The sequence below is a fragment of the Etheostoma spectabile genome, chromosome 1 (genome assembly GCF_008692095.1).
Source record: "Etheostoma spectabile isolate EspeVRDwgs_2016 chromosome 1, UIUC_Espe_1.0, whole genome shotgun sequence".
Taxonomy (NCBI): Eukaryota; Metazoa; Chordata; class Actinopteri; order Perciformes; family Percidae; genus Etheostoma; species Etheostoma spectabile.
In genome coordinates, this window is record NC_045733.1 from 26,295,563 (window position 1) to 26,307,212 (window position 11,650).

General features: G+C 40.8%; 1 protein-coding gene across 2 annotated transcripts in view; it reads right to left on the reverse strand.

The window, feature by feature from the left end:
• fto (FTO alpha-ketoglutarate dependent dioxygenase) overlaps window positions 1-6,380 on the reverse strand; it is a gene marked incomplete at its 3' end in the record, with an annotated part of 134,636 nt that extends 128,256 nt beyond the window's left edge. Inside the window, 1 exon segment of one of the 2 annotated variants that reach the window (XM_032514638.1) lies at window positions 6,120-6,380. In XM_032514638.1, the coding sequence (XP_032370529.1) occupies window positions 6,120-6,197 (78 nt within the window). In that variant the 5' untranslated portion in view covers window positions 6,198-6,380. 2 annotated transcript variants of the gene reach the window in all.
• Window positions 6,381-11,650: the final 5,270 nt, after the last annotated feature.

The following is an 11,650-nucleotide window of genomic DNA, read 5'->3' on the forward strand; positions in this document are numbered from 1 at the left end:
TCAAGTGGAGAAAATATGGCACAACAGATACAATACCAAGAACTGGACGTCCCTCCAATATTGATGAAAAGACGAGAAGAAAACTGCTCAGGGGAGGCTTTCATGAGGCCTACAGCAACATTAAATGAGCTGCAGGAATTTCTGGCAAGTACTGGCTGTGTACTACATGTGACAACAATCTCCCGTATTCTTCATATGAATGGGCTTTGGGGTAGCGTGGCAAGACGGAAGCCTTTTCTTACAAAAAACAACAACATCCAAGCATGGCTGCAGTCTGCAAAAACAAACATCAAGTCTCCCAAAAGCATGTGGGAAAATGTGTTATGGTCAGACAAGGTTGAACTTTTTGGCCATGATTCCAAAAGATATGTTTGGTGCAAAAACACTGCACATCACCCAAAGAACACCATACCCAGAGTGAAGCATGGTAGTGGTAGCATCATGCTTCGGGGCTCTTAGTCAGGGTGGAGGGATACCAGGCAATTTTGACACAAAACCTTCTGGCTTCCGTTAGAAAGCTGAAGATGAAGGGGAAGTTCACCTTTCAGCATGACAACGACCCAAAGCACACATCCAAATCCACAAAAGCATGGCTTCACCAAAAAGAAGATTAACGTTTTGGAATGGCCCAGCCAGAGCCCAGACCTGAATCCAATCCACATCGGTGGGGGGATCTTAAAGGGGCTGTCCACGCGAGATGTCCTCGCAATATGACAGACTTGGAGCACTTTTGCAAAGAAGAGTGGGCAAATTATGCCACGTCAAGATGTGCCAAGCTAATAGACTCCTACCCAAAAAGACTGAGTGCTGTAGTAAAATCAAAAGGTGCTTCAACAAAATATTAGTTTAAGGGTGTGCACACTTACGCAACCAGGTTATTGAAGTTTTTTGTTTTTTATTTTTCCCTCTCAAAGATTTCAGTTTGTTTTTCAATTGAATTGTTCACGTTATAGGTCACATTAAAAGGCGGAAAAAGTTCTGACATGATTTCTTTGTCTCATTTTTTGACATCACAAAACCCTGCCATTTAACAGGGGTGAGTAAACTTTTTATATCCACTGTAGCAGTCATTGCTTAAAGGAAACCTCTCTAAAGTATGACTCACTATGATGTTTAATCCCCAAACCACACCAAACTGTTATGCCTGGCATAAGCTCTGCTTGTTCCATTAAAATGTTTAGTAAGATCACAGGTCCTCTCAAGCACATATGGGAGTCTCTGACAGGCCGATCTTAGCCATGTACCCTGAGACAATGCAGACAAGGCCATAAAAGTTGATATCCTTCAAGATGCAAACCAAATGTTGACTTAATGCACTAATAAGTCATGCATTCAACAAAGACCAATATAAAAAAGGTGGTAGGAAGAGAGGGAACGACATGCAGGGTTTCTGATATTGATCTTTAGAAGCTAACTCAACACCTATGTGGCTGGTGGTGACCAATGTCATTAACAGAACAAAACAGTAAACTAAACATGAACTTGGTACATCAATTTATCTCAAGGAAACAACTGGTTTATGTGACCATATATGTACATGCCATATAATCAGTGTATTTAATAGTGACATCATAGATGAAGTGGGGGAAAACATACAACAATCAATCCCTTCCTTCCATCACTGACATATTTACAACAAAGACTTGCCGTCCACGACGCTTACTGCAGCGCTCTAAGATTTAATTTGGTTAAGAGCAAAATTTGTTACTGTTAAACTAAAACACATTTACATAAAAAGACTACTAAACAATAAAAGCACTATTGTAAATACATAAACACTTGATTGCATGGCATTTCCCAATAGTTTCACTCCAGTAGAAGTTATGACATTCTTGTACCAAACTGGGCAGGAAAATGAAAGCAGTGCATTGTAGGAAAAAGAGGCTAAACTAACCAACTCGATCTGTTGATCTAATCTCAGTCCAAATATGTGAGCCAAAGATCAAACAGGCAAGACAAGGAAAAGACATGTAGAGGGAAAGCTCAGAAACAGACTAATCAGCCCCCTCCAACGCTCACATAGCAGATCAATGAAAGTCCTGGGGCCTTGAGCCTGCGTTATATTACACACCAACACTTCATATTCATTCATTGATTTTACTTTTCAGAATAGTATATCATTGAACTCCAATGGGAGCGAAAAATAGAGGCCAGGGCTGAGGTCAACCCTCGCGTGGAAGGATTTGAACAATATTGATGGCGCACACAGAAAGAAATGACTAAATATCTGGATCAATAGCTAGTTTGCCTAGCCACGACAGGTTGTTCCAGATGGAAATATATAAATACTTCTTTATGGTTACTGCGGTGGCCCTAACGAACAGGGCGTAATGCCCCCCTTAAGGTAAACTCTTTGATTAGCCAAGGCCAGAGGTGACAAGAGGGGTCTGCTGATGCTACGTAACCACACTTTCAATGGCCTGAGGATGCTGATGCACACTGGGGCCCAGTAAAGGGGCCAAGCATATGAGCGGTCACAAGCCCTGGGCAAAGTGCTCAGTGCTACCTGACCCTCCTATTCATTTGTAATAATGATGGGCTCAGGCTACACCATTCTCGGTCATATTCAAATAATGCATAGCATGAACAGTTTAGAATATCTTTTCTTTAGTAATCACATGAAGTCACTTTTCTAATTGCAGTAGTAAAAACTGAAACATGGAGGTCCACTATAGTCAGGCCAAAAGAAACTTTGTATAATTTGTATGTGGAAGTATCCCATTTTCAGCCCCAAGAATGAAGTTATGTTAAATATGTAGAGCATTTAGTAATCAAATCAGGCCAGCGGCCTGGTGAAAATCTTGCATCCTGCTGCTGCTGATGGTGGCACATGAGCTGCCTGTTCTTATTTACAGCACAACACAATTACTGAGAACAACACCCAACCTCACAGCTTCCCCTGCTCCACAGCGGCCAATGGGGCCATAAAGAGGGAGGAACCACATCACTGCCTACTCCTTAATTAAATGAAAGCTATGAGGTTCATTTGCCTCCTTTTTTGTTACACATTGAACTGGCCAGCCCACTGCTGAAGACCTCCCAGACGCCATCCCTGCTTGGCCCTAAATCATGACTGGATAAACAAGGCCAGAGCAGGGCATGAGGTGGATGGACACCTAGCCAGCGATAAGTAATTCTGTAGAGGATTAGTAGCATGATAGCCTGATCAATACTGTGTGCTCAGGCCATTAAGAATGCAGCGAGGAAATGACCCCCTCCGGTAATAAAGCAGGGCATCTGGGTTCTCCTTCATTTGCCAGCTCCATTAGTGTAATGGTATCATTATCTGCCACAGCCGTATTTTTCGGAGCCCTGCCTTTTCCACAGCTCGACCGGCGGGGGTCTGATAAAGCAGCGAGAGCCCCCATGCAGAGTGTTCCCCTTTCTACCATTCTATACCGAGCCTAGGTGTAAATCTAGCTCTGTTGGAGCTTATGCGCTGCCCTGCCTTAGGTATCCATACCCATGTTTTATGACAGCACCCAACACTATTTCTCCATTATTGGCTCATTAATAGAGCAAGCAGCATGTAGCTTGGGTTAAAAGGGAGAAAAAGATGGCCGGCAGAGTGCAAAGCTGCTGAATGTGCTGAATCTGACACCCCCCCTCTTGCTAAAACACCAGGCCTGACATGACAGGACGTCGGCATTAGTCGCCATAAATCGTTTCCTTTACACTAATTCACCAGCTAGCATTTTGTGTGGGAGAATTGATTAACCATGTCTGGATGTGTGGCCACATAATCAGCTTTTACCTCTGTAGTTGTTAATTTAACAGAATTGCCAAGGGAAACACAAACCATTTTAATGAGTGTTCAGAAATTAAATACCCTAAACAGCTTGCACTAGGTGCCACAACCAGAGAAAACCAATGAGGCTGATCTAAGCAATGGGTTGGGCTGTGCCCAGGACCTCACAACATCTGGTGACCCTGTGTGATCATAACTTAGCCTGCCGCTCACACACACACTTCCTGTTTCAAAACAGCACTTTATACTTGTCAGCACTGTCCAAATGGCGAGCTTGCATCAAAGACAGCATTAGAACATCGGGTAAAGGGACAGGGTCAATGCCGTTTTCACACTTGCCAAGGCATGAGTGGAAATTCATCCTGTAATGACAATACTGATATAATGAATTGTTTTCAAGTCATTAGGGTACAAGGCAAGTTGAGTGTTGCTATGGGAAGGAAATTCATGAAAATTTACCTATTTACGGAACATGAGGCAATGCACAGACTTACAAATAGTCTGCCATTTTTCTAGCTGAAATGACAAAGAAAACAGTTGGAGGGCCAAACAGTGTATGATGGATCCATCCTTGAGTGCGAGTAAAAATGTATACTTATTTGAGATTTTTCAATTGCAATTAAATGTGAATTATTGTGGATGTGGTGTGATTAATTATCCCTGGGCAGTTCAGCCAAAGTCCTACATTATTTCAGTTAAAGAATATATATATACTTCTATGGCATCCCACCTGTCAGTATGCTATGCTTACTTGATGTTGAGGGATTTTCCTATGAGATTGTGTATTTACTTGGCACTAATCTGTTGGTGCTAGCATCCCCTAACTCACACTTGACAGTGGACCCATCAAAGTGCATATCTCACTTTGTGCAGCATTGCAGACACGCTCATTTACTGGATAAGACAACCGTCATATCCAAGTAATTAGTTATTATAAAGGCTGTATCATTATACAACCACTGATATTATTTTTTTTAAAAGCAGCCAAAATGCATGCAGCTTCTATATTGGCTGCTCAACAGTCACATAGTCATTTTGCAATTACAATTCCTCTTGCTCATCCTTTTAAAAGAGAAAGGAAGCAACGCCATTAGGCCTGTGCGGTGCTGCCTGGCTGCCTGAGGGCCAGCTGGAATGAGTTCTCTCTCTGAGCCGCTCATCTGGCCGCCATGGCTGCTTTCATAAACAGGAGGAACCACGTCTTACATAGTTTCACTGCTGTCTAACATGATCCAAACATATGTGCCACAGCAGACAGCGTCCAAGTGAGGAGATAAGATGAGGAACAGACAGAGAGGAAGACAAACAGACAGACACTATGACTTTAGGCAAAACACATCCCAGAATGCCTTGGGCACAGCAGAGCCCTTTCCTTCCTTTCCTTTATTATCTCAACAAGCCGCAAAGTCATGGTTTTGCAGAATGTGAAAACCTGACTAAGCCCAACATAGCTTAACGCACCAGCACGCACAACAGTTTCCCATCACAGGTTATAGACCAACCCATCTCGGTTCATCTCATGTGCATTAATTGCACATCTGCAAACACCTGTTTTATACCATAGCAGGTTATACTGCTCTACAGTAGCCTAATCACTACATTTACTAATAGGTTTCTAATAAGTTGCATAAGTAATAAGTTTACATTTAAGAATATGTTTCTAATTCATTATTTTTATAACTAATTTCTGATGTAGCCTACATAATAGCAGCAGTTATTAAGCACTGTACAGTGAAGCCTGAAGCAGCTGTGGGCTGCTGGCCTGGCACCTTGCCAAATATGAGATAACGTTACCCTACACACAACTTTACTATGTGCTGTTACTGTCGCACGGGGCTGTTCCGTTGCTACTATACAACTAACAATTGATTCATTGTTCATTCTTCACACCAGATTGGCATCCCGAATTAAGCTCTGACGTTGCGTCTCTTGTTTTTGTTTTTTTTTCTCCATTAAATGTATTTAATTTTAACAGAACTATTCGGACTTTTACTATTTTCTCACAAATATACTACAGACCCTAGCTAGCTAATTCATTCATATCGTGTTTCCAGTTGATATGGGATGTTGCCAAGACGTTATCCTGCAAGCTACAGTTTTCTTCTCAGCAGTGTATTTAGGTGATAAATCACTTTTAAGTTGCATTAAATCACTTTCGATTCAATGCAACTGTAATTTTTCATCGTGGAAGACTGAAGGGAAAATGGAAAACACAATAAAGGAAACAGGCAAGGTTAGGTATGCGCTGACATTTACGGCTTTCTATCCTTCGAAATGCAGCCAGCAGCACCGCATAAGGACCAATAGATATTCAACGAGCGACAGGGCTTAGAAATATGCCAGACCTAACGGAGAAAAACGCTATCAATACCTTTCTTCTCTTTTCCCCCTCACTGTCACCCGATCTTTTCATGTTCCTGGACTTGTGTTTACACTTCCTCGCTTTCATTAGAGGGGACGCTGGTTGTTGTAGTACACGAATGAAGTGGCATTTCCATCTACTCGATATTAGAAAGGACACGTGTAAGTGCAGCCTTCCGTGTTATTTAAGTCAGAGCCAAATCGTCACCATTTTCGGTGTCATTTTGTTTGGGTGGAGAGATTCTTAAAGGAGATGCTAATAGCGTAACAATGAGAACTACAAGTCCCAGAGGGAACGTGTGCTTGGAGCGGAAGCAGCTTAGGCACGCTCTAGACGTTGCACTGCGCAGACGCAGTCCAGGTTCAGAGCTACAAATTGCAGATATGCCGGTAAAGATAGTGTGATATCAAAGATTTGAGTTTTACATTCCTCAAAATGGCTGTGACATACAAAATAAAATAAATCCATAAATATTACCGATATGTAAAAGCAAAATCATAACAATCTACTACCACATATTATAATTAGTATTAGTAGTAGTAGTAGTAGTAGTAGTATTAGTAGTAGTAGTAGTAGTTAGTTTATATATTAGTTTATTTATATGTTGTGGTGGTAGTACTGCAGTTCAGCAATATTTTAAATTTCTGAGAGAAATGCTAAATATTTTCTTAAAAATATCATATGCTTTCCCCTTTTGTAATCAAAAACAGTGCCACTTTCATCTTACACTATGTGTAAAAATAGCAATCATGCTTTGAACCCGCTCCAGTTCACGTCCCGCCAACCTTCACGCATTCATCTCAAATCCAGGTGTTTTTCTGCCGGTATGGGCTTCAACCACGTCAGCCCTTTTCAACTTACTACCAATCATAAAAATGCACCGTAAATGCACAGCGTCCATGTGGCTGCCTTTAGGTATCACCCACAGTTAAAGTACCTTGCAAGAGTTCATCCACATTGCCCATAACATGTTTTGAATAGTGCTGAAATGTGTTCTGTCCATTGTTCCTATTAAAGCACATGTGAGAGAGTTTCACGGATGGAGCAGCGGCGGCGGTGGTGGGAGGGTGGCGCACAGGCGGATTGCAGGGGTCTGAAACACCTGCTACATATTACCATTACAGACTTTGATCAGTGTCTTCATTAGTTTCCTTTGTAATCTTTTTTCTTTTATGGTATAGCTGACCCAAGTGAGCCGGTTAGTGATTTAACACACATGTTTCTTTCACCTGTCTTGTAAAATGCTCAAAAGCTCTCTCACTTTCAAAGATGTCGGTGTCTCTGGCATCCCTTACTAATATACAAAGGGGGTTCTTTTGATTCCTATTTATAACTTACATTTCCTCTCCTCCGTTCTGGTCTTCCAAAGGAGGGAGTTTTAAAAAAAACTTTGGAATCATGTTGTGAAAACTAGATCCATGTGTATGCATAGATGGTTTTTTCACATTGACATATGTCAGCCTATAGTGCCTTTTTCAGAGATACTATCGTGGGAAAAATATTATGATGCTGTAAATAATGTCATTTTTTTTGCATCTTATAATGTCAAAATCTGCCTTCACCCAACCTCCATCACCCCGATCAGTCATTACACTATGTTCCTTTTATGTGTCAAACAATCATTCACATATCCCCGCTGTCAATCATCTTCATGGTAAGCATTTCAAGAACAGAGTGTTCCCTGCTGATGATTTTGGGCTGAATCTGTCAGATTTGGAGCTCTTTTAAGGAACACTAGGCATAAGGCCGTTAATGGCAGACAGGCCACTTACCTTGTTCAACAAACTCTGCAGTAGCCTGGTTTTTAATTCCATCGCTGGTGGCCCTTGTTGGGATGGCGGGAAAGTCTTCACAAGCTCCATGGTTGAAGAATCAAATGGCCGCACTGGGCTCTATTAAATTATTTACAAAATATGTAAACCGTTCAAATCATGTTGTTTAGTTCACAGTAATGGGAGTTTGAGGAATCATTTCAGAGCCAGGGTTTAAGCAATTTCTGTGATCATAATTGGGTACATTGTTTTAAAAATGCATTTAATACACTTACAAGTTACCTTGTTGAAACTGTAATGCAATTCATGAGACAGAAAATCTCTTTGCTTCAAAGCAATATTTAGACATTTTGTAAAACATGTGAATTTGCTTTCTTGCCGAGAGTGAGATGAGAAGATTGACACCACTATAATTCCGATTTTTTTTGCTGTCAATGTTTATAAATCTACACCGCTACTTTAAAACCATACACCCAATCCATCATTACAGGATGTTAGGTGTCAAACCATCATTAGTGTGTTCTCGCTGTCAATCATTGTGATCATTGTGTCAATCAGTGTGACAGGGATCGTGTCAAAGAAGAGAACAGTTTTTGGATCTTTGTTGTTCACTGGTCAGATCTGAGGCTCTGTGAACAATCATAATGAACAGGCTCTTTACATGGAGACAAGCCAATTACCTTCTTCTACAATGCCTGTCATTTGTCCCACAGTGAATCAGCCTCTATAATATGCACCTCTCCTCTCATGTCTGACCTGTGGGGTATAGCATGAGGCAAGGTCATTCCTGTCCACACTCTAATGTGGTATCACATGGGATGGGGGGGGGGAAAAAAACACTTTGAAATTCTTCTATCATCATATAGCCCTCTCTACTGGTCTGGCCAATGTGTTTGTGCTCACGATGGGGGTATGTTTCCTGTTATTGTGCTTTGCATCAGATCCGGATGACCCTTTGACAAGGCTCTTTTTTGTGATATAATGAGCGTCTAAAAAAGTTGGGGAAGAATAAAAGATGAGAAGCACACGGTGCCAGGATATGCTAAAGTACAATAAAGGAAGACAGAGACCATTGTGTTGTGTCTGTATTAAAACCAGAGCCCAGAGCCCTGCAATCATCTTTCCCCCATGCTTCAAACTATTGTATGGTCTGAAAAATCAGAAATACAAGAGACAGGCCTCTTTGTGAATAGTGATATCTTTCCGATGCAGGAGTTTCTGTAGGGCCACGAAGATTTTACTATTACTTTATCATGTTAAGCTGTGGTTTCTGTATAAAAGAAAGGGAGCAAACTACTGGGAAAACTGAAAACAATACAGTCAAGCTTTGTCCTGCACCACACGGGACCTCTGCTGAAGGTACTGTTAGAGCTGTAAACTGCATTTTTCACTCACCACAACTTCGGCCAGGGACTATCCTCAGCATATTGTGCTGCTTCTGTGAAGACAAGCTCCTTTTTGATTTTTTTTTTTTATATTGAATGAGCATATGGAGCAAGTATGTGCTTGCTAACCTTCAATGCTTAGCCCTAGGAAACTGTTATTTGTCAGTGCTATAAAGCAGATTGTTGCCCAGTGGTTTCAATTAACATCAAAGAGCTATTCACAGGCAGTAATAGTTACATCAAAACCTGAAATGTATTATTTAGGTTACGTGCTGGAGTCCTCCAAACGATTATGTCCTCGTTCAGAAGAGGGTTTTCTTTTCTTGCTGACTTTTTCCATTCCATATACTTTGCCGCCTTCGCCTTGTTTCTTTGAAGCACCCCCGCATCACTCCTGTACAGTCTCTTTGTAGCACCGGTATACCTATGTGGCTCACACCCGGTGGCCTATTAGTTTCAGGGCATAAAAAGTGGCACTACCATAGCGATGGAGAAGATTTAAAGTCTTGTGGGTAAAAATTGAAAGATTTGCGAAATTCATCCAGGTTTTCGCAATTTATTTCTCAGTGGAACAACGTGTAATGTATCCACTGATGTTGCAGGCACATAAGGGATAGGACATTTGGAAGTAGGTCTGTATGTGGTATTTATCCCAGGGATGCAAACACATGTATTGTGGAGGGAAAAAAAGCATGCTACCCCAAGCATAATATTATATAGGCTAACAATCATGTGACAAAGTCCTGTGCTACATGCTTAAATAAATAGGCAGTTATGTTTAATGTATGGTACAATAAAACTCAGGCATGGGATTGGCAAAGTAAAAAAAAAAAGACAGGAAAATAAAATGAGCGCAGAGCACAATAAGAGTAATTTGGTTTTGTCTTTGTTAGTGGAATTTTCAAAATATACAGTACCTATAGCAATGTTTGTATATAAATGCTTCATCAACCAATTATTAAAATAATGCAACAAAAAAACAATTGAAAATCATCACACAATCACACATTTTTCATAAATTGCCTAGAAATGAATGGGATATTAATAGGATTTTGGCATCATATAATCATTAAAAAAATCCTGTATTGAAAGACAAAAGTAATAACAGATTTATATTTTCCAACAGAGGGAAAATATTCATTTTTGTGACACTCAAGTTAAAATTTCAGAGTTTACGAGGTGCAGATGAATACACCATAAAGTGGCTTTTAGCCTCGGCTCCCACAACAAGATCAATTGTTTTTGGGATCAATATGAAAATATCTTCTATTAACTATTACTGATTTTGTTCAGCACTCAAGCACAAGTTTCTTTCTAAACACATTTTTAGTGTTATACGGTATTCACAGCTTGTTTGATGTTTTATTTTGATTTCTTGATTTTGTTGTGGATTACATCTTGGACCATTGTGTGTTGTTCACGGTATGTTGTTTATGACAGAATGAAAAAAATAGAATGAATATCACTGCCACTGATGGATATGCTTTCTGCCTGTACAATGAAAGCAGGATGATGGCAGTTTTGTTGTGTTCTATGTGCAACATGATGCTCTGACCAGTTAACAAGTTACTGAGTAGCATACCTACACTGTTTTAACTGATCAGGATTGTTAACACAAAGGCCCAGACTGGATCTGTGCAAATTATTTCAAACTTCGGTTTGCAATCCTACAGGCAGAGACGTGCCAGACCTGAGTAGCACCTGCTGTCTAGCTAATATAACAACCTTTTCTTAATTCCCAATGAAATGAATTGTTTCTTGCCACAATGAAAGCTCTTCAGGGACAGAAGGTATTTATTGCCTCAAGCCCTTAGCTGGAGTATCGTTAAAAACCCCATGCAACCCCATGGCCGAGGCTTAAAGTGCACAGAGGGGCCTTTAAAGTGGCTCAAAAAGTACATACCCTATTCAATACATGTTGATTAAGCCTCAATAAATGATTGTATAGCACCACAGGAAAGAGCCCTTTGGTTAGCGAACAGAAAGAGCATGCAGCCTTAGGCTAAGATGTGGTACACCTCCTTGCCTGGGATCACTTCCAGACCCCAACATGAGGAAGAGCTTTGCTATTGCTGTGATTCGAATACCATGATCACTGAGCACTTTAATAAGAAACCCATTAAAAGTGAGGTTTTGACATACAAAAGAGCCCCTTTTTAAATCTCACGCACAATGTCAGGCTGAAAGACGTTATAAAACTTTATACGGAAGCATTCAGTACATCCTCTGTGTGTGTGTCCTTGCCTTGCGCACCACCAGGAGGGAATATCTTAGGCAGAGATGACCCGTTTTCTGGAAAAGCCTGCGTCCTCTTGCTCAGCACCATGCTGCAGATTATTCACACATTTGTTCAGCATGATACAATCAGGACCGGACTTAACTT